The 24,602-nt window shown below is 31.7% G+C and overlaps 2 protein-coding genes across 3 annotated transcripts; one reads left to right on the top strand and one right to left on the bottom strand.

The window, feature by feature from the left end:
• The first annotated feature begins 1,797 nt into the window (after positions 1–1,797).
• LOC108811094 (trihelix transcription factor GTL1) lies at positions 1,798–4,951 on the top strand. Of its 2 annotated transcripts, none has more exons than XM_018583158.2 (3): positions 1,798–2,327; positions 2,704–4,117; positions 4,204–4,951. In XM_018583158.2, exons 1-3 carry the CDS (start codon positions 2,053–2,055, stop codon positions 4,213–4,215), a joined length of 1,701 nt encoding a protein of 566 aa, XP_018438660.1. In that variant the 5' UTR covers positions 1,798–2,052; the 3' UTR covers positions 4,216–4,951. The 2 variants fall into 2 exon arrangements, with proteins under 2 accessions (XP_018438660.1, XP_018438652.1); XM_018583150.2 differs by having other exon boundaries at positions 1,799–2,327; positions 4,200–4,951.
• An 8,250-nt stretch (positions 4,952–13,201) lies between these two features.
• LOC108859175 (uncharacterized) lies at positions 13,202–16,179 on the bottom strand. Its single transcript, XM_018633078.2, has 10 exons — positions 15,774–16,179; positions 15,608–15,686; positions 15,438–15,532; positions 15,246–15,350; positions 15,093–15,172; positions 14,558–14,648; positions 14,377–14,484; positions 14,201–14,287; positions 13,810–13,878; positions 13,202–13,584 (listed from the first exon to the last, which is right to left on the bottom strand). Exons 1-10 carry the CDS (start codon positions 15,975–15,977, stop codon positions 13,453–13,455), a joined length of 1,050 nt encoding a protein of 349 aa, XP_018488580.1. The 5' UTR covers positions 15,978–16,179; the 3' UTR covers positions 13,202–13,452.
• Positions 16,180–24,602: the final 8,423 nt, after the last annotated feature.

Here is a 24,602-nt window from a genome sequence, read left to right as displayed (position 1 = left end):
TCAATTACCTACTAATATTTTGTTATGATTTTCATTGTTTTGTTTTTGTTAATTTTTCCAAACTTAAGTTTCATGAAAACTTTTTTGAAAAATAATTCTGTGAGATTCATTTTTTCTGGTTGGGGTTGATGAAACGTAGAAATGAATATCGTAAATAGATTTTTTATTCAATTTTATGAATTTTTATTTTTTAACAAATTTTTTTTTTAGATTATATTATATATTGTACACTTAAATATATATATTTTGGATTTATGTTAAATATTGGTTGGATTAAAATAAGCTATTGTTTAAAATGATTCATATATTATTTATTTTTATTAATATATTTGATATAAAAATCATAGATTCTTTTTATTATTAAAAATTATCTGTTTGTTCTTGAAATTCTATATTATTGGAATATATCATCTATTTTAACTAAACTATTATGACTAAATTTTCATCAAACACAGATTATTTATATATTTCACTAAAGTTTTCTTGTACTATGTGTTATATTTTTTCTCGGAACTGAATTTTCAAAAATAAATCATGTATCAACATTTGGTTATGGTTTTCTATCATGTTTTGTTAATTTTTCTTAACTTGAGTTTCATGACCAATAATTAAAGAACAATTCCGTGAAATTCATTTTCTCGTTAGTTTAGGTTTGACGAAATGTGAAAAGAATATCATAAATAAGTTTTCTGTGTTTGTTTTAGTGAATTTTATCTCTTCATTTTAAAATTTATGTATTTTTTTAGATAAATGTCAAATTTTTCATATATTTTAGATAAATGTCAAATTTGAAATTTATCTAAAATATATGTTCATCAATAATATATGTTCATTTAAATATTTTGAGATAAATGTCAATTTTTTTGGATTGAAATAAATTATTGATGAAAAATGATTAATGGATAATTAATTTTATAATAAATTTGGTCTACAAATAAAGAGACTGGCAATTTTTTTTTGAGTAGTTAATATTTTTTTAAGAAAATATGATTAACTATCCAATTTTTACAAAATGTTCTGATGAGGTGGAATAGTGATAAAAGAAGTTACAACTTTATTAATATATAAATGCTGTGGAGTTATCAAAAATAAAATATTGTATCCATTAGATAAATTAATTTGGAACATTTAGATAAAGAAACTAGAGTATATGAATTACATATTCACTAGAGTACATTAGGTATGGTTTAGAATCATATAAAATTCATTGGCGTTAGATTCACTATTGTTTGATCTGTTTTTGTTACATCACTATTATTTAGTCTGTTTTTTATCTTGCATCACTATTTGTTTGGTCTGTTTCCATAACTATATTACACAACAAAATTAAAATTATAAAGGAGAGAGAGACTGTTGAATTGGAGAGGAAAGAAAGTTGGAGAAAGATGTCAAGGCTGGTCCAGCTCAAATCGGGTAAAACTATCAAATTCCAACTTTGTCCTCCGTCTTGCGAAAATCTGATTGTCACAAACCCTACCAATAAAACAACGCCACGTGAACACAATAGGCATGGTGGTGGGAGAGGACAACAACATGGGATAGGCACATGAAATTGTGTTTATTTTATATATTATTTTCAGTTTTAACCAAAAAAATAAAATAAAAATAAAAATCAATAGGTTCACTGGCAATGAGATGTATGCGGATCCAAATTTAACTTTTAAAGCCCTCCTTCCATATAATAATAATAATACAAATAAAATTTAATGTTAATAAGAATATGTGGACCCTTTTAAATAAATAAATAAATAAAAAGAAAAAGAGAGGTGAAGAAAAGTGGGTTTAACAATTATTTGCTGCAAAGTTAGAAGAGGCTCAGCTTTATTAACTTCTGTTTGCTTTCATTCTCTCTATCTATCTATCATCATCCTCGTAATCCTCATCTCTGCTTTCTAACACCTAGTTGCAGTAAAAAAAAAGGCTGCTTCTTTCTCTTCCTCTATAGTCAATGGTTATATGAAGAAACCGTGAGCTTGAAGAGAAAGAGAGAGAGAGAGAGTGTGTGTAGAATAAAAGAGTGGTGGATTCAAATCAGGATTGGTGAATCTAGAGATGGAGCAAGGAGTTGGCGGTGGTGGTAATGAAGTGGTGGAGGAAGCTTCACCTATCAGCTCAAGACCTCCGGCTAATATGGAAGAGCTTATGAGATTCTCAGCGGCGGCGGATGACGGTGGAGGGTTGGGAGGAGGAGGAGGAAGCTCGTCTTCTTCGTCAGGGAACAGATGGCCGAGAGAAGAAACGCTTGCTCTTCTCAGGATCCGATCTGAAATGGATTCTACTTTCCGTGACGCCACTCTCAAAGCTCCTCTTTGGGAACACGTTTCCAGGTTTCTCTCTCTCTATCTCCTCCATTACTTCTTGAGTTCTCTCATCAATGGTGCTTCTCAAATCCAAAAGATAGCATATAGAGATCCATTTGCATGTGTTTCCAACGCTTACTTTTTATTTTCTTTATTTTATTTTTCTGTTATATATAAATAAATAAATAATATATTCGAGATCAAGCATCTTCACCATCCCAAGAAAATTAAAGAACTGTTTGTTTATACAGAAAAGGCTCATGAGTTTCTGGGACGTTTTTTGATTTTACGATCCCAATACTTTTTTCTTTTCTTTTTAATTATTCCGATCGAACAGTGCGTATTAATTGTCCAAAAAAAGGACAGAAACTGAGAGTGTTTTGATGTTTGAATGGGGAAACAGGAAGCTGTTGGAGTTAGGTTACAAACGCAGTGCTAAGAAATGCAAAGAGAAATTCGAAAACGTTCAGAAATACTACAAACGCACTAAAGAAACGCGCGGCGGTCGCCATGACGGTAAAACTTACAAGTTCTTCTCTCAGCTCGAAGCTCTCAACACTACTACTCCTCCTTCCTCTTCTCTCGACGCCACTCCTCTCTCCGTCGCCAATCCCATCCAACCGCCTCCTTCTTCATCTCCTTTCCCTGTCTTCCCTCCTCTACCACAGACCCAACCGCACAGTGTCTCTTTTACACCCAATGCAGCTCCTCCTCCTCCACCTCCTCCTGCTCCAATGGGTCCCACCTTCCCCGGAGTGACCTTCTCCTCTCACAGCTCATCGACGGCTTCAGGAATGGGGTCTGACGATGAGGAAGAAGATATTATGGACGTGGATCAGGCGGGTCCCAGCAGCCGCAAACGCAAACGTGGTAACCGGGGAAGAAGAGGCGGCAAGATGATGGAACTATTCGAAGGTTTGGTGAGACAAGTGATGCAGAAGCAAGCTGCTATGCAAAGAAGCTTTCTCGAAGCGCTCGAGAAGAGAGAGCAAGAGCGTCTCCATCGAGAAGAAGCTTGGAAACGCCAAGAGATGTCTCGTTTAGCTCGGGAACACGAGATCATGTCTCAAGAACGAGCCGCTTCTGCGTCTCGCGACGCCGCGATCATCTCACTGATTCAGAAAATCACTGGCCACACCATCCAGTTACCTCCTTCTTTATCATCACAACCGTCTCCTCCTCCTCCGCCGCCACCCGCAGCTAAACGCCCTTCATCACAACCTCAACTGCAACCAATAATGGCGATTCCACAGCAACAGGTCCTTCCTCCTCCTCCTCCTCCTCAACCACAACAACAACAACAACAACCACCACCACCACAACAACAAGAGATGATCATGAGCACGGATCAATCCTCGTCACCGTCGTCATCGCGATGGCCAAAGGCGGAGATTCTTGCGCTTATAAACCTGAGAAGCGGAATGGAACCGAGGTACCAAGACAATGTCCCTAAAGGACTTTTATGGGAAGAGATCTCTTCTTCCATGAAGAGAATGGGATACAATAGAAACGCAAAGAGATGCAAAGAGAAATGGGAAAACATAAACAAATACTACAAGAAAGTTAAAGAAAGCAACAAGGAACGCCCTCAAGATGCTAAGACCTGTCCTTACTTTCACCGCCTCGATCTTCTTTACCGCAACAAAGTACTTGGAACTGGTGGCAGTTCTAGCGCTTCCGGTCTACCTCAAGACCAAACATCAACAGTACAAAAGCAGAGTCCGGTCTCTGCAGTGAAGCCCCCACAAGGAGCTGTTGGGTCAGCTTCAAGTGAGGAAGAAGATGCTAGAGAGGAAAGTCCACAAGGAACAGAGAAGGTACAAACTTTGCTTTTCATTTTCAAAATGTTAATTGCTTTTGTTTCTTAATAACTAAAATCGTGATTTGTTGTAATTGAAGCCAGAAGACCTTGTGATGAAAGAGCTGATGCAACGCCAACAACAAGAACAACAACAAGATTCAATGATAAGTGAGTACGAAAAAATTGAGGAGTCTCACAATTATAATAACATGGAAGAAGAGGAAGAAGAGGAAGAGGAGATGGATGAAGAACTAGACGAGGATGAGAAATCTGCGGCTTATGAGGTTGCGTTTCAGAGCCCCGCAAACAGAGGAGGCAATGGCCATACCGAGCCACCTTTCTTGACAATGGTTCAGTAAATCTGAATCACTGTTTCTGAATTGCCCTCGTCCCAAGAAAATGTACTTATGTGTGCATAGTTTCTAAACAACACCCAAAAAAAACAAAAAAAAAAAACTCAAAACACCTTCTGACACCAGAAACTGAAAATCAAGGTCTCACCAATCTTGATTTCCAGTGAATACAATTCTTTCTTCACATTCTTTCCCTTTGTTCCTTTTCTTTCTCACTGTCTCTTGTTTGTTTCTCGGTTCTTTGTTTTCTTCTTCAACACACACACCCCCACCCACATGAACAAAAACTCTAGCTAAAGGTCTTTTAGTTTATTTGGAGTTGTAATTCATCAGCAAGTCTCACTCTCTTTTTTTTTTCTTGTTTAAACATTGGTTGATTGGTTAATTGGGGAATAAAGAGTCTTTTTTTTTTCCTTGAGGAGACTTATGATTTCAGAAACAAGGAGATACTGTAAATCTTTACTTCTTTATGGTGTTTTCAAGCTTTTTTTTTTACATTATTTCTGCTGCTTCTGCTTTGACTTGATAGATGAAAAAGACTGGCTTATTCATATTCACTTTACTTCTGTTTTTTTGACCGAGGAGAGACTCACTCAAAGCCATAGCTTGAGAAAGAGGAGAAGAAAAGAAAGAATATGTGTTTTATGTTTTACCCCTTTTGCGGCGCCCACAAAGACACAAACCGATAAGCCATTTATTCATTTGTGTCACGATCAGTTAAATAGAGTCACTCAAAGTTTTGTTCTTTTGTTTCAACTTTCACCCTTTTATTTTATTTTCATTATAATCAAAAGCATGTGCAGCTTTTGTACTTACAACGACAAGACTCGTGCCACTTTCATTGTTCATCTTCTGTTTGTTGCTTTTTAATACCTTCAAAAGCTGTTTCAGAATATTATTGATTTTTACTGCAAAGCTAGTCATATAAATCTCTATAGGAAACCCCCTTAAAATACAGAAAATACTAAAAGCTGATTATATGAATGGAGAGAATATACAAACATGGACTGAGACAGCATGATCATACCAAAAAAAAGGAAAGAAAAGATTCTGTATCTTTTTGATAGAGAGAGTAATAATGGAGGAAATGGGTACAGGTAAGAAAGAGTAACGCCACTTTGATTGCCAACTTGCTTTCACCTCTTTGTGTCTTACACAGCTGCCTAACGTGCAATCATTTACATATGTCTATAAAATGTATGTATGTATCTAATTATACATATATCACAATGTAGTGCTTGTGTATAAAATACACCAACGAGCCTGTCCTACCATGTGCATTTGTTATTTTCTTTATTAATTACACTTTATACTCTTCTTTATTTTTATTTTTTTAATTACGTATATTTAGGGTAACCCTAAAACAACCCAACATGTAATCAACAGTTTCACATGTTGATCCCACCATAAACTCAAAAGTTTAAGATCTGTTTTTAAGTCCCTCACATGTAGTTTCCTTTTTGATTAGGCTTTGCTAACTTTTCTTGTCTTCAACTTATTTTGATTATGAGGTTCAGCGCATAGAACGAAATTTGTCATATTATTATTTTATTTTTTTGGAGAATAGACCTTCGCACAAAACTTGATCAAGGTACTTAGATTCTTCATCGGTCATTCGGGAGTTTTGTTCACTATGTCAATTCTTCACTAATATTTTATACTTTTAATTAACAGTCTGTGTTTCAAAAAAAAAAAAATTAACCGTCTGTTCCAAAAAAAAAAATTAACAGTCTAGCTATATAACCAAAACCGAGTAAAATTAACCTGGCTCGATCAGTATCTTAAACGGTATACAATTTGAGCTTTAAACAGAAAAAGAGTTTCCAAGATTAAGAATCTGAATATTACCTGCAGTTTTGGTAATATAGAGGTGCAAAATGAAAATAGGGTCCACTACAACTGAACCATTATGCAGGATAAATGCAATTTTGATTAAAAAAACAGTACGATTTTAATAGAAAAAGTAATGTAAAATAAATAATTTCTAAAAAGTATTAAATTTGATAAATCTATGTTTTACTATATCATTTATTTGAATATATGATGCTAATAAAATGTGTTTAGTAGTAATATGTTTTTAAAAATTACCCAAAACGGATTTTTTTGTATTGTATGATATTTGTGTTTGAAAAAGAAATTTGCTCAAAAAAAAAACGAAATGTGCTTTAGTTAATATTCTGAGATAAAATTTATTTAATGGCTAAACCAAAGACTTATTAATAAATGAATATTTGATTAAAAGCTTTAGCATTTTATTTATTTATTAAAATAATAACAGAAAATCTATATTTTATTGAAATTATTATTTTTTTGTAATTTAAGAATAAATAGTATTGACTTTTTTCTAAAGACACATTTGAAAGATAATCATTAAAAATATTAAATACTTAAACGAAAACATACTCTATATATAGTATTTGATATCAATTGTTTATAAAAGATGTGGTGTCACTGAATTTTATTATTTATAAATTACATAGAAAACATTGAAAATAATATTAACTAGATCTTAACCCGCCCAACCGGGCGGGTATTTATTTTATGTTTTTAGTTTTTTATTTATAAATGATATATTTGTAATATTTAAACATAAATTTAGATTGAAAATTAATATTTGTAGTTATAATAAAAATTAAAAGTTTTAAAAAATATTTTGATATAAATTTTAAATTCCTAATTAAAATAATATAGAGATGAGTCATAATTTTTTCCAATTCTAAAATCTTAGCACTATTAATAAAAAATAAAATAATTTTTAAATAAATAAAATATATAAACATATTTGAAATTAAAATAAATTAGTTAAAAAAATCTTACGCCATTGTTGTTTATTTCTATAGTTTGACTCGCGGCCGTATAAATATTTGCTTTCACTTCAATTTTTTTCCTTTGTTCTAATGATAATATATATATATATATATATGTGTGTGTGTGTAAATTAATATGTATTACATAATTGTTAGGATAAAATTTTAAAACAAAAATTTTATTTATTACTTTAAATAATTATATTATGTGATTTTGATCGTCTATTACATCACAGTGTATCATATAAAAATATAATATTTATAACTAATTGGACTTATATTATAAAAGTGTTATACTAACATTTTATAAATAAAATATTTTATATTTTATTATATTTTATTTATATGATATATAAATTGATTTTGATGTGTGATTTTTTTTCTATTTTTTTATTAATAAATATTGAAAAATATTTAATGTTAACAAAAAATCTATAAAGAAATTTATTTTGGTTAAGATTCATTCTATTAAAGAAATCTATTATTTAAATTAGGAAAAGACATTAAATACTTAAATCTATCATTTAAAAAAGGAAAAGACAAAATTCTCTACTATCTTTGTTACCAAACAAAATTTAATTTTTTTTAAAGACTCCTATCCCTATTACCAAACAAAAGCTTAAAGTACTTCTACTTTAATAAGATAGATATCTATCTAGTGCGGATTTCAGAACAAACCGCTGGTTATTAGATGGTTGGGCAGTAGAGTGTGGTCCAAGAGTAATATCCCTTTCCAAAAATCACGAATGATTTTATAATTTTTCTTTCAGAAAATGAAAATAATGAAAATAATGCATGATTTTGATAAAGTAAGTTTTTCTAAAAGAAAAAAAGGTATCTGAATTCCACACCTCTAACTGTCACCATAACCTAAGAGTAGGGATGGCAAGGACTTGGACTGCAGGCCTGACCCGTAAAGGTTTACTGTGGGACGGGATTAGACCTTCATTTGATAAACCCGCAAAATTGCGGGCTTCGCGGGACGGGCTCACAACGGGACGGGACGAATGCGGGACGGGTTCAAAACGGGACGGGCCGGATGCGGGACAGGTTAACCCGCGGGATTTTGAAGACCCGCAACCATAAGTCCTCATTTCTGCTTGTTTTTTTAGTACTATAAATTGTTTTATTACTATGTGAGATTTTTTTGTTTAAATTGATGAGTTTTGTTTTCAGTATTGTCAATTGATGATTTAAAAAAAAATGGTTACAATGATGTTGTTAAAGAGTTACTGCTTGTTGAAGAGCTACTGCATGTTCTTTGACTGTTCGAATTGATGTTTGAATTACTGCAGAATTTTGTCTCTATACTCTAAGTTCAACAGCTTGGTTGAAGGAGATGAAGCAACCATTAGTATTAAGTTACTGGTGCTATGCAGAGACGTTGCTTTACAAAAACTCAAACAAGGAATATACATGAAAAAGTTGAATTTCACTGTCCAAATGGTTCTCACTTACTTCAAGACCATTAAACCGGCGAGTGATCACATTGGATATTGTTGCGATCAATGTTGTTGAGGTCTCTTCAACTCTCTTACACAACTCTTGAAAACTGAAGGAGGCGTTCCGCGGGACGGCCCGTGAAAGGTTATAAATTATGCGGTACGGGATTGGACAGCCATTTGAAAGACCGCAGTCCGCGCGGAACAGGCCCGTCGTGACCCGCTCGACGACGAGCCCGCTGCGGTATGAGACGGAACGGGACGGGAGAGCCCAATTGCCATCTCTACCTAAGAGTTTGATTACCGCTTACAAAAAGAAACAAAAAAACGTAACACACTCCAGTCTCCAGCCTCCGGTTCGAAGAAAATATAGGCTAGCCCGCTAGGTCCATATCCCTTTTTTTCCGTCAACACGTCCAAAATTTATTGGTAAACAATTCTAGAAATATTAAGATAAGACCATGTTTGTTTTTGTAATTGATGCAATATCTAAAAGCAGCATTTGAACACAACATCTAGATATTGTATTCATATATTTTTCGTTTTTATATATAGTATTCATTCATATGCAACATTTAGATGGTAAGTTGTTTGTTTTAAAATTTTATAATAGCATTGAATAATATTAGTTAAAAGACTAAAAATGCATGATTTTTATTTTTAATAATGAACTGGTTATAATATTCAAATAAAATATCAACAATTTTGCATTTTTGCAGAAAACGCGATTTTGTGCTGTATTGACCGAAAACTTAATTTTTCGACTTTGCGGTTATGAAAAAAAAATACAATTGTACTATTTTGTTAAAAAAACAATTTCGCTGGCGAAATAACACAATATACAGTTTGGCGAGAAAACACAATTTTCTGATTTTGATGGAAAACATGATTTTGCGGGAAAGTGCGATTTTCCAGTTTTAACGAGAATTGCAACCTCTGGTTTCGACAGGTAATTGTGATTTTCGTTTTTGGCCGGAAAACACGATTTTTTTATTTTGGCGGGAAAATACGATTTTTGGTTTTGATTTTTCGGTTTTAATGGGGAAAATGATTTCTTGTTTTGGCGAAAAACTTGATTTTCCAGTAGTGATGGGAAATTGTGATTTTGTAATTTTTGGCAGGAAAACGCGATTTTATTCTTTGGATAGAAAATATAAAACATGATTTCCGGTTTTGATGGAATATTGCAATTTTTTGTTTTGGCGAGAAAAACACGTTTTATAGTTTTGGTGGGAAATTACAATTTTTACAGTTTTGATGGGAATACACGATTCCGGTTTGAGAAGAAAACTTGATTCCAGTTTTGAAAGGACAACATGATTTCCGATTACGGCGGGAAAATTCGATTTTATGATTTTGGTGGTAAAACACGATTTACGGTTTAGGCGGGTAAACTTGATTTTCGATTTTGAAGGGAAATTGTGATTTTTTTGGTTTCTGGGAGAATTGCAATTTTTTCTGATTTAAAATATTATATTATACTTACAATAACTAATTTAATTATTTTTTACTTGTATTAACAATATTTAGGTTTTTGGGATTTTGAAATGGAAATATGGTATTCAAACTCTACATTTTCTAGCATCTCAAATATTTAGATATTATAGATTTTGCATTGAGATGCAATAGTGTATGTACAAACATCTGAATATTTGAGTCCAGATACAAAAAAGAACATGTCATAATTCTTCTAAATACACATCTTAAATACACGTCTTAGTGGACTGATAGAGTGAGCTAGAAAGGTTCGGCTTGTATCATTTATTTTCTATAAAAAGTTAAAATTTTGTCTTCGAAGTAGCACTTAGAAGTAAAAAATACCGAAATAATTTTTATTAAAAGATTGAAGAAAAAATATATTCTTATTTATAATTTTAAGATATTACTTATTTAATATATAAAAATAAATGGATAATAAACATTAAAAAAGAAATAAAAGATCTTTTTGTTTCTACTTTTCAAAATGTTCCTTCAAATTTTTCAATTTTCAAGAAAACAAATTTATTAAAAAAGTTTAGAAAACCCTTTCTAAATATGTATGATATCTTCTTAATTGTGATTTTAGGAAAGCTTTCATGAACCAGTTTAATATCTTCCTGAATTAATAATTTTATTTTTGAATTCAGAAATACTTTCATAAATGTGTAAAGAGACTTTTGAATATAACTTGTATATATATTTAAAAATTTCTTCCTAAATGTGTATATCATCTTCATGTATTTGATATATATTCATATTTGATAATATTACTCAATATATAACATCTAGCAAAACCTTATGAAGATGATTTTAAATATGTTTAATATCTATATAAATTTTTTATATCAAATTCATGAAGTTCGTTTAAATTTATAGGAAGATGTTATACATATTTAAGAATATTTTATTAAATATACATATAATGAAAATTTAGTAAAAGGTTTTCTAGATACATATTTAAGAATGTATTTAAAATACAAATTTATTTAAAAATTTCTAAATTTTATGAATAGATTATACATCTTTAAAAATATGTTCGTAAAATTTAGAAAGATTGTATATTTATCAAGAGTGTTTTCATAAACTGAAAATTCAAGAATATATCATACACATTCATGGAAGTCTTCATAAACTCAAATTTAAGAATATATCATATGAAGAGTAAGTTGTACACAATAAAATATGTATATTGGTTGCAAGAAATATCGTCTATCAGACAAGTGATTGTATATGATTCCAGTAACACAAAGTTACAAGTTTTTGAATGGAAAATCAATGTTTTCCTGAAAATGAGCCACTTAATTTGGAAAATAGCCTCAAGTTATCTAGTGGTAATTGAAAATTTAACATGTTGTCATATGCAATGCAATAACCAATGTAAGATGTAGACAAACTGATGAATCAGTAAATCATGCAATTTTGAATGTCTATTTGCTTTACAAACTTCAGCTCTTTTCTCAACACAATCATGTCTCAACATTTTTCCTATATCAAGTGTGCATTCTAACCTGAATTATCAGTTCTGGAGGAATACTAATTGTCAAAAATGAATTAATACTAATTGTTGTTTTCTAAATTCTAAAGAATATATAAAAAGTTATTTGATAGTAATTGTTATTTTCTAAAATCTTGAACATAAATAATTGTAAAATAATGTTTAATAGTAGTTTTCCTTTCTTCAAATCCTAATCAGAAAAGATTTATAGAATAAGTTTTTCAATTTTTTCTTATGAATAATCAACTTTCCTATTTAAATAGTTAATTTTCATATGAACTACAACTTTCATAAACCAAAGGAACTACAATTATTCACATATGTATATGTTATTAGGCTTTTTCATATTTTGTCACTTGTCATACTTTGACATCAAACATAATAAGAGATACTAGAAAATATTAAATGAGTTTTCTTATGTTCTCTCAAATCTTTACGTTTTTACTCCTTTTTTGGAGTGTCACAGGTTGAGGAAATAACTAGATATCCTAATTTTCACATTAAACTGACGTTAATCTTTTTTTTAATATATAATTGTCATGATGTAGTACATTAGTTATTGCCACAGTTATACTTAGGTATTTGTACATGTCATACATAAGTTAATGAGAAAAATTAATGTGAATATTATGTTTACCTATGGTTATGTTTATGTGTGTTTGTCTTATCTACATATAAAATTGATTATGCTGTTTTAGGTTATATGCTACCAAGAAATTTTAGATAAAAAGAAGAACTTTGCAATCGAATGTTGTAGGTCATGCTATTAAGGAATTTAAATCAAAGATAAGGACTTTGCAATGGAAAATGTTACTAATAACTTGACCTAGGCAACATGATTATTATTGAAGCAGAAATCCTAAGCGGAAGTTATCTAAAAAAATAGATTTTTATTCTTAGAATAAGTCTCGTACCAAGAGATGTAAGATCTCCTTTCAAACTGAAATGATATCAATTTCATATACAAGTTTACTATGCAATGACTATCAACAAGAGTTAAAATTAAAGCTTAAAAGTTTGGTCTATATTTATCAAGTCCAGTCTAACAATTATACATCACACTACCAAAAGTCATTATAACTACAAAGTTTCAAATTTTTAAAACATAACGACAATAGTGTATTACAAAATATTACATGTCAAAAAGTTTTCAATATATATGATATATAAACAAGAGGTTAAAGTCACATCATAGATGATAAAGTAAACAAATTTGATGTTTTTTGTTAACCGATTACCAATATAACATATTTGATTTTTGGTGTGTAATTTTAATATTTTGATTTTTTTTATTTGTCTTAAACAATATAGAGAGTTCACAGTTCTACAAATTTGTTTCAATTAAATAAAACTAATATTATTTTAAAAATTAATTAAAATGAAATATCTGTTAAAAGTAAAAATATTTAATACCCTATTTAAAACATTCTGATTACAAAAATAGAAATATCAATCAAAATTTATGTAAGAAAAAAAATTATTATTACTAAACAAGAATCCAATATATAATGAAAAATCAAAGAATTAATGTGAAAAAGATTTTCATTTTCTATATGTGTTTGTGAAATTAAAATGTTGCACGGATTTATATCTAGTTTACACATAAAAGATAATCTAGTTTACACAAAGAAAGGGTCAATTTCTTTTTTTTTTTTCAAGAACCTTAGGTAACTTGTGCCCCAAGCAAACAAAATTTATCAAGTAAAAATAAATAATGGGGAGAAAGATCCGAAGTTGGGAACTATGAAGCTGTAGTCAAATATAAGTTAAGCAGTTTAATCAAGCTCCGCTCTGCTTTTACTTCTCTTCATCTTAGCCTTGAACCTCGACTTAACCATCAATGTCTCTACTGTGTTTATGAAGTTCCCAACGGCCATCACAACCAGAAGAATGCCACAGATCAATACCTGCCACAGCGTTCATGTTATCATCAGAAAACCATTGTGATAAAAGTTTTTTCTTGGATATGAGTAACAAGACCAGCTAGGGAGTGAGTTTTGAGGATGGATTATAGCTAACTAGTGCCTCCATCACGTTCTTTTATTTGTGTGCGTGTGTGGGGTCAAACTGGTCCGTGAATAGACCAGTGAAGATAATGCAAAAAAATGCTAGCAGAAGAGAGATTAATATACCTGCCATTCGGCAACTACTCCGGTTAACGCTGTCCTTAGTAACTGCAGACCAACGTATGCTTCAAAGCCCTGAGTTTACCAAAAGTATAATACAAACACGTTAAGCTACAACCGGGAAATAACAACACTCATAGACTTAGCAGATGTCTGACGCTTCTCCTTTGGATTGAGAAAATATCTTTCACCATCTAAGGACATCATGAAGTTTGCTTTACTTATTAGTATATATCTTCAATGAGATATTTGAGTTCCATATATACAGGTAGTAATAGATACAATCACTAATAACAACACAAGCTTGGTCTATGGTGCATGAAGCTTCAAGATGCTTTAAGCATAGGTTCATAACCTCAACGCGAAATTGACTGTGCAAAAAAGGTGAAACTGTTACCTGTAAAGTGAACAAAAGAGGACATAACAGCCATAATTGCCCATCTACTCCAGCCGTTTCTCCCCATACAACGTCCATTCTCTTCGCCTGAAACATGACCAGCAATGCATTTTTTACAGCCGTTTCATAGAGGCGTACAGGGTTTGGAACAGAGATAAATGTAAATAGCATGGTACCTTTCCTAGTGCAATGCGAGTGTATAATCTTTGGCGCTGATATCTATTCTGCAGAAGCATGGCAACACCTTGCATCATAGCCCATTGGAGGAAAAGACGGACTCCTTTCTGGTAAATATTTATAGAATGATCCATTACAATTTACTCAGCACAATATGATAATGATGATAATAACCAATACCTGCTTCTGAACACAGTTTGGTTGGCCTTTGATTTCCCAAGTGAGACTGACAAGGGCCATAGCCATGGCACAATAATGATGATAAAGCCACCTGCAAAAAAGCATACCACCAGCCCAGAGGTTTAAGTCATTTCCAACCCACATGAGGGTATATATGTTGTTAATCAATCAGCCAAAATTAACGATTCACTTCAGCTAGAAATCATCAACACACTGAGGAGTTAAGTACTATCCTGGTACTGATATAAAGATCAGATTTCTACCTGACAGCAAAAAATATGCTACTTCTTCAACAGCATTCCTATAGAAACAAACAACTATCATTCACTCAAAATCCTAATGCCTCTCAAGCTGAAAACAGAGGCAAAACACTGAACAGGGAATAATAATTACATGCTTGCAGTCAAGCTTAGACCCTAAGTTAATAATCACAAAAAGGAGTATCTGCAGCACACAGAATCTAGAGAGACTATCAGCAAAAGATAAAACGAATCCTATTTTCAAAGCAAGTAGAGGAAGCATAGGATAAGAGTACCAGGAACGGATGTCACTCCCGTTGGCTCTCAAAATGTTCTCTCGCATAGCCAAACCAGCATAAAGGAACAAAAGCCAAGCCTGATTAAGAAAAAGTAAAATTGATACAAGAGTCCAGAGCATTAACCCAAATCAAAGGAGGTAGAATACCTACCTCATAGAGCTGAACAGGGAAAGCAGGCAAACATCCAGCCCAGGCATAAGATCTTAGGGTCAAAAGTATAGCTGGGAAAACAAGAAAAAGAAGAGCTGTCCTATCCTATATTCCAATTGAAAAAAAAAAGGTTCACAGTCAAATTCTACAATGAAGAGAAGAGAAGAGATATAAATGGGGGGGAGAAGTAACTCTGTAGCTATTGTATTCTTCTTTGACTTTAAGCTGAATATCTTTCCTGGAGGCTCGAACATTGACAGGTCCCAAAAACATTGTTACAAAGCGTCCTGAAGAAGAGAGAAAGAGAAAGGGATCAAAATCATTTTAAAAGAAAAAAGAGAGGATCAAATAAGAAAATGGACCTTGAGGTTTGGAGGGAAGGAAAGAGGAAGTGTCCCCATCGGCAAGCATGCATCTTGCTCGTTGCAGATCCTCCTCCAGCTGCACCCCAACAACAACAAGATTGAAACTTTTTTCTTTTTTTTATAAGATTCATTCGATCGATAAAAATGAAGAATAATGAAATGCCTTGTCGAAGAGCTTTGGATCGAGATGTTTGTCGGAGAGGAGGAGGGTGGAGTGTAGGCGGTTGATTGATGCGTCGACGGCGGAGGATCTCTTGCGGAGAGAGAGCTCTTCGTGGGAAGATGACGAAACGAAGGAGGTGGCTGTGTCGTGGAGCTCCTTTACCTGCTCCACCATTCGTCGCACTTCTTCTTCGACCTCCTCCATCCTTGTTAAAAGATGTTGTTGAGATCGGACTTTCTTTCTTTCTTTCTATCTCTGTCCGGACGAAGGAGCCAAAGGAGGGTGATTTTGTAGACAAAGACGAGGGAGGGACGAAGAAAAGGTTGTTTTTGATGTTTCTCAAATTTACGAGGTCCTTATATTGTAAATATGGATCAAATCGCACGCATCTTTTGATTCTTTCTCATGCTCTTTCTAAACCTTTGATTTGATTTACAGGAAACAAATATAAAATGCCAATCAATAATACCCACACTGTTTTACTATTTCATGTCGGCATGATAATGAGACCATCTCCCGATTTATTTCTCTATTTTTGTCTCACTGAAAAAATATTTTCAAAAGATTCTATTTTAATTTTACAAGAGCACCTTTTATTTATAAAAATTGATAACTAACTCTATTTACTTTTAATTTTTAGAAGATTTTTTTATAAATTATGAATTTGTTTAAACAAAAGTTGTATTAAAACTATTATGTAAATAAAAATATAATTTTATTTTTACAAAAATTATATTCCTCCATAAAATAATTATTTTGGTTATAAATATTAAAGTTTGAAAGTTAAATGACTATTTTAAAAATAAAAAAAAAGTATGACTCTATAACAGAGGAATGTCATTTCATACTCTATTTATAAAAGAAAAAATAGCATTCATCTATTATAGAGGTGGAAATAGAGATGAGATAAAGCATTTGTTCCTCTATTATAACATATATAGATGAAAATAGTAATTGGTTAGAAATGCTCTGATGGTACCATATCTAGAGTATAGACTATCATATCTTTAGTGAAGGTTGTTTAAAAACCAAAATAAATTAACTACCCAAAGTTGAATATTTCTTTAGTTCATGAGAAAGTTGATAATTTATTCACGAAAATTTTGAAAGCTAAACATCTTCATTGTATCTTTTTAATATTACTAACAAAAAAGTAAATATATATTAAATTTGAGAAAACATTAACTATTAAGTATATAATTAAATTGGCACAAATATATACACCAAAGCAATCTCTCTTGTTTATTTACAATCATTTTATGTAAATAAATCTACAAAACACTTTATCTATTTAGTATGGTATATAATTAAATTTAAATCATATTAACATAGATATATAGTATATTAATGATATGACGATATATTAAGTTATATTGTTTAATCAAAAGGTTTTATGATCGCTTGTATCTTTATATAACAAATATTTTAGATCATTGATAAGATTTTTTTCAATGTAGGAATTTTAATAGTTTTCAAAATTTATATCGTTCTTGAAAATTCGTAGCAATTTTTAATATATTAAATTCTCAATTTTTGTTTAGTGCAAATTTTGAAATTCAAATATTTATGTATTATATATATTACTCTGAATATCTATTAAATGAGACTATATTCTTATATGGTTTTATGATCATTTGTATTTTCTTATAATAAAATCTAAAACATTGATCATAATTTTTTTAATATGAAACTTTTAACAGTTTTATTAATTTATAGTCTTTTTATATTTTAAAAATTCAAATATAACATACACGAAAAAATCTAATGGAGAATATATCGTTAATGTATTTATTTAATTTATATTACAAAATTTAAAACTGATGGAGAATATAAACATTACTATCAAATATTTATTATTAAATCATTAATTGTCAGATATATATATATATATATAAATATTAGGCATATTGTAGTTCCCTAATTTTTATTTAAGGAAAGAATGACTATTAATTAATTTTGGATTAGTTTAATGAACAAGTATAATATATGCTTAATATGTACCAATATATTTTTGGTAACATCTGTACTATTAAAGTAGAATCTCTAATAGGATTATGTCCTTATTTTTCAAACTTAATTACAATAGCATGCTATTGCTTTTTTGATTTAAAAAAATAATAAATTCACAACTATATATTTGGCCAATCGGATGTAAGGAATTTTTGATAACCAATCAGTTTCATCCTGCATTTATTAACATCATTACTTATCATTATAACTTAAAGCAATTTTGGATAGTAATAATATGTATCACACGATGGATTCTTCTGTACATGGTAACTGAATTTGCTTCGTTATTATCTATACTATTAAAGAAGAATTCCTAATAGGATTCTGCTCTTATTTTTCAAACTTAATTACAATAGCATGCCATTGCTTTTTTTATTTAAAAAATAAATAAATTCACAACTATATATTTGGCCAATTGGATGTCAGGAATTTTTGATAACCAATCAGTTTCATCCTGCATTTATTAACATCATTACTTATCATTATAACTTAAAGCAATTTTGGATAGTAATAATATGTATCACACGATTGATTCTTCTATACATGGTAACTGAATTTCCTTCGTTATTAAACGGCATTAAATAGCATCCATAATATTATGCATATTTTTTATACCTTACATTTTACAATTTATTGATTCTTAGTTTGACTTTCTCAAATATTTGTCGTAGAATTATGATTTTCACCAGTGACTTTCAATAATAATCATTTTAACATTAAAATCAGCTTCTACACATATAAAAACACATTATATAATTTTTATAAAAATATATGATATAAATATAATATATTATAAAATTAAATATTTAACAAAGAGATAGTCCTGCGTTTTGAAAACGCGGATCAAAAGTTTTTTTTTTGCGGATCAAAAGTTAGGCTATACTATTAAAGAATAATTCCTAATATAATTCTACATTTAATTATTTGTGTTATTTATAATGGTATGCCATTGTGATTTTAATTTTTTTATTAATAACTAAATCTACCCTACCACGATTTTCTCAAGTTAATTTATTAAAAATTGTTTACTTTTCAAAAAACTAGACTATACTACTAAAGAATAATCCCTAATATAATTCTATCTTTAATTATTTGTGTTATTTACAATAATATGCCCATTGCTATTTTTTTTATTAATAACTAAATCTACCCTACCACGATTTTCTCAATTAATTTATTAAAAATTATTTCCTTTTCAAATGCTTAATCCGATTTGGAAACATATATATTCAATAAAAACCTAGACTATCATTATAATATCATTAGAAAACGTGAACTGAACAATCTTTTTTCTTTGTAATTATATTTAGATCCAAAACGTGAACCAACTCTTATATACATAATATGTTAAGATTTATTATTTGTGCAGCATTCAACTCTTAATATTTGTAAACCAAATAGTTGTTTTACACATATAAATTTATATGGGTACCCGATAAAAAGATCATTTTATAATCCCTAACCAAAGAATCGAAACCCAAAGTCATAATACCTTAACAATATTGCTTTTTATTTAAACAATTGATTTATTTCATGTATTAATTTTAAAAGCGATCATATGGGCTATATATTCTATGTAAAGCGTATGTTATTCCATTTTTGTTACCATTGGTGTATATTGTCCATTTTTGTTACTATTCGCGTAAAAATTATCATTATTTCAGAAACTTTAAATGATCTGATTGCACCACCATATTCGGAACTTTCTAAAATATATGAATATATTCCTAACAATATATTGTTCGTTTTAAAAAAAGATCTACTAAAATATACAAGGCATAACTAGTATATTGTTTGTTTAATATTATAGATATTTAGGAAAATTGAAAAGATTTGATCTCACCAATAATTCAGGTATTTTTAAAAATAATCAAGTATATTTCAAATAATATATTTTTCATTTAATAACTTTAAGATATTAACTTAATCCTATAAATACAATCATAACTACCATATTTTTCACCTCTACTCCAAACAAAAAACCGAAAATATCTTCTATTATACAAATCATCTTTTTGAAAGTTGTAAAACATTTCAAAATAGGATGAAAGGTTAGTCTTACATACATGGAAGAAATACAACTCCAGCTACTTAGACATATTGGCAATCTATAACTATTTTAAACAAAAAACATTTTTAAAAACAAAAACATAAACAATCAACACAACTATATTATCACAATTCTAAATATATTATAAACAAATATAAATCTATGAAAATTTACATTTTACAAATATTTTTCTTTTCTAGATAGAATTTTAAAAGGAAAACGATCCCGCGCTTTGAAAGAGCGGGTCAAAATCTAGTGAAATCATTATAGTGATACCACATGTGATATCTAAAGTGTTGTAATTTTTTCCGTATCTATTCACATAATTTATAAGAGATGTTTCTTTTTTATTATTGTTAATGTTTCAGTTATTTCTAAAGTAACATATTCGTTTTTTTCAGTACTAAGAAAGTAAGAAGTTATAAACCAAAATATTCATAATCAAAGAAAACATGTTTGTATTTGCCAAGAAGAGATTGATTCACTATTTCTAGAATCAACTCAAAACAAAATGCAATTAATTAATAGCCCTTTTTACAAAAAAACAAAAAAAAAACAAAATGCAATTAAACTCGTACCGCTATGAAGGCTTAATATCACGTGGAAGTAAAAAGCCCCTGTTGACATATTTTCATCTGCAAAGAAGTCTTGGCTATTCTCGACTCTGGTTTTTAAAGAATCCTCCGGGTTGTGAGAACATCGTGTTGAAACAATGAGTTGCCCAGAAAAGTTTCCAAACAAGAATGATAAATTAAGTTTTGCTTAATGTTATTTATAGAATTATATGGCAACATTTTGGAGAAAATAACATTTTAAAAGGGTTTAATCCAAGCCAACCTAGTGCCTAAAAGTTGCCTAATACGAGTATATGGCTATAACCTTGTTCATTAAATTAAATGTTTATCTCAAGCCCAAATGAAATAGATATGATAAGGCTGCCAAAGCCCAGAATATTGGAGATAGGCTCGGTTCCCCTCAATACCCGACCTAGTTTCAAAAACTCCACTAAATTCGCCCGACACAAAATGAGGAAGGCCCGATCCACTAAACGATAAATTTTAACGACGAAAATCGATCAACCCCATACTAGAGGCGGATTTTCGGGTATTTTTGTATAGAAGTATAGAAATTTCGGGTGAAGTTCGAATATTTTTAGTTCAAATTCGGTTATTTCAGGTCGGGTTCAGATAGTAAAATTTTGAAAGAGTTTTTTTTTTTACTTTTTAAGTTTTTTTTATTTAAAATTTTTAGCTTTCGATTAACTACTTTTTATATTTTAATAGATTAAATGATTAATATATTTAGGGGTAACATTTTAAAAATAAATAGAAATTAATTTGAATATCATTTTTAGAATTTGAATGTAACTTTTGTTAATACATAAAACAAAAATATTGATATTCATTTTAAGTGAGTATCAAATCATTTTCTTCTTAATTATATGTATATCATATAATATTATAGTATGCATAGCATCAATATAAATGTTTTAAATAAAATGAGAAATGTTAACTAGAAATATAAGGGTAAGCATACATATATATATTAGTTTATCTTCAGATATCCATTCGGGTTCGGATATTACATGTTCAGATTCGGATATCCAATATCTTCTAGATCAATACCCGTTCAGATATTTTGTTATTTCGGTTCAAATTTTGGCTCGAGTTTTGGATCGGGTATCGTGGTAAAATGCCCACTAAGGAAAGCATGTGTGATCGATCAAAAAGTACAAATGGCACAATTTGACCAACATTTAATTTTCCGGGATGAGACAAACTGCATGCACGTCACAGAGAACATGTGACTTCAACCTCAAGGATGACGAGCTTTATTTTGTTGTATTGAAATCACAATTCACATATAAAAGGAAGGCTTAATCGATAGAGGAAGAGGACCGACAAGTTATCACCAAAGCTTATAAATAGAAATTTATAGAGAGATAAACTAGTAATCCAAATATTCATTGTATACCTTGATCTGATATTTCTTTTGTCAAACTACTGCTTGCGTTAATAAAATCATTCAGTTCCAACAACATTAAGCAATCTAGAAAGGCTTGATCGAGCTAGTGCATCAGCATGAGAGTTTTCAATACGAGTGATAAAAATAAAAGATAACGGAAAGAAGAGAGTGGCAAGTATTTTGATATCCTGGAGGATTCCTGCAATCTCATTCATGCCCACCCCTGAGCACAGGGTAAAGATAAGGCCTTGAGAGTCCGAGAACACTTGGAGGCTTTGAAGTTTTAATTCTTTAGCCTTCTTGAGAGCTTCGCGCATTGCCAAAGCTTCCACCATCAGTGCTGAGATAACGTGAGAGTGATTAGAGGATCTCCTGCAGAGCACTTTACCTGTTGCATCCTTTATAATCCAGACCATTCCTCCTGCTAAAGAACATTCCTGCCAAGCACCATCAATTCAACAAGCGGGGGCAGAGGGGAGTATTTTACTGTCTGGCGCTTTCCTTTCCTTCTGCTTTGGTTTCCTAGCGTTTGCATTCTCCCATTCTCCATCTTCTTTTACCAATTTTGAGATGATGTCTTCCACCTGAAAGATTTTATCTTCAAAAATCAATTTATTTCTTGCTGTCGAGAGGTTCCATAGCAGCCATGGGACGATGGGAGAGGAAGTTAGTCCTATCGGAGAGAGAGTGCCCGTCGAAACATGAGATGACAGCTGATCTCTAAATGGTTCTGTTGCAGATACTCTGTTATCCGGAGTTACGAGGGGGGGCTTTCGCCCATACTTCTACCTCAAAATTACAATCCAAGAGAAGGTGAGAGATTGTTTCCAGCTCTCCACACTGTTTGCACTTTAGTTCAGCATTGATTCCTCTAGTGGCCAGAAGAGATCCTACCGGTAGGGCATTGTTAAGTGCTCTCCACAGAAAGTGATAAATTTTCAGTGACGTATGTAGCTTCCATACACTTTTGATCCAGTTGAACTGATCCTGGGATAAGACGGTTTTATTTTCAAAGATTTGTTTGTAACCAGACTTCATTGTGTAAGATCCTGAGGAATCAGGTAGCCAGACTTGTTTATCCATTGGTCTTGAGGAGCTAGAGATAATGAGTCTGATTTTATCCTCATACTGAGGCAAATGGAGGCGAATCTTGTTTAGATCCCACTCCTCGGTTTGCTGATTAAGGAGATCCTCGACAAGAAAATGCTGGTTTGTGAATGTTGGTGGTCCTATTGGAGCAACTGGTTCAGAAGAGGAAAGCCAATGATCCGTCCAAACTTTGATATCTTCTCCATTTCCGACAATGCACCCCAATCCTTTTTAGGACCTCTTTCCCAGCCAAGATGCTTGTCCAACCATGAGAGGAACCTGATTTTTCTACACTCTCTAAGAAGGAGCATTCTGGAAAATACTTTCTTTTTAACACTTGAGCTAGTAGAGAGTTCGGGTTACTTTCCATGCGCCAACTAAGATTTCTCAGGAGAGAGTCATTGTAGTCTTCTATGTTCTTGAAACCTAGACCTCCCAAGTATTTAGGTCGTTCCATATTCTCCCACAAGACCCACACTATCTTTCTCTTATCAGGGGCACTGTCCCACCAGAATCTTGTAAGGATGGATTGGATTCTTTTGCACAAGGAGATTGGGATCTTAAAGCTCGACATATGGTATGTCGGTAATGCGGTCAGAACTGACTGCAACATGACATGCTTTCCCGCTCCAGACAGAAACCGAGTTGTCCAACCCTGGGACCTCTGTCGAATGTTATCCACCATACCCGTGAAAACATCTCTTTTTTTTTTCTTCCAAAGGCCTTTGGCAATCCCAAGTATTTTCCCATATCTCCCTCTTTGTCGATGCCCAATGATTTCTGAACTCTTGCCATGATGCTATCTGAAGTCTTTGAGGAGAACATTATAATGGACTTGTCCAGATTAATGCTCTGCCCTGAGCTTAGTTCATATCTTCTCAGAATTTTTTCCAGAGCTCGACAGTTTTTCGAGTTAGTCTTACAAAATAGCATTGTACCACCGACAAAGAGAAGGTGATTAACATAGGGACTTCTCTGTGACACTTGAAGTCCTCTGAGGCTGCCATCGCTCTGAGCATTCTAGCATAGTTCGGATAATACTTCTGTGCAAAGAATGAAGAGATAGGGAGAGAGCGGGTCGCCTTGACAAAGTCCTCGTAAAGGGGTGATCTTGCCATAAGATGATCCATTGATGAGAAAAGAGTAGCTCACTGTGGGAACGCACTCCATCACCCACTGAATCCAAACCCTTCGGAATCCAAGCTTATTTAACACTTCATTGAGAAAACTCCACTCTATTCGGTCATATGTCTTACTCATATCAATTTTTATGATCATAGAGCATCTCTTCACAGCTCTTGAAGCCTTCAAATAATGAAGGGTTTCATGAGTGATCAACAAATAATCCGAGATTGCTCTTCCTGGGACAAATGATGATTGATGTTTCGAGATTAAATCTGGTAGGATACTCTGAAGGCGCCGAGTAATGATCTTCGCAATAATTTTATATCTGACAGTGCCCAGAGAGATAAGGTGATATTCCGCTGCAGACTTTGGAGCAGTGATCTTGGGAATCAAGCAGACATGGGTCTCATTGATCTTTGGATTCATAGAGCCTGAAGTGAAGAAAGTCTGAATCTCTCGGTAAATGTCTGGTCCCAACAGACTCCAAAAGGATTGGTAAAAAATTACTGAGAAGAGCTTTTGATAGAACTCCGCAAATACTGCTCCTACCTCATCCTCCTCATGGACCGGGGAGCCATCAGAATTTTCAA

Source organism: Raphanus sativus, chromosome 1 (assembly GCF_000801105.2).
Source record: "Raphanus sativus cultivar WK10039 chromosome 1, ASM80110v3, whole genome shotgun sequence".
In the NCBI taxonomy this organism is placed as follows: Eukaryota; Viridiplantae; Streptophyta; class Magnoliopsida; order Brassicales; family Brassicaceae; genus Raphanus; species Raphanus sativus.
Note: the sequence above shows the minus strand (reverse complement) of the source record. Positions and strands in the feature narration are given on the sequence as shown.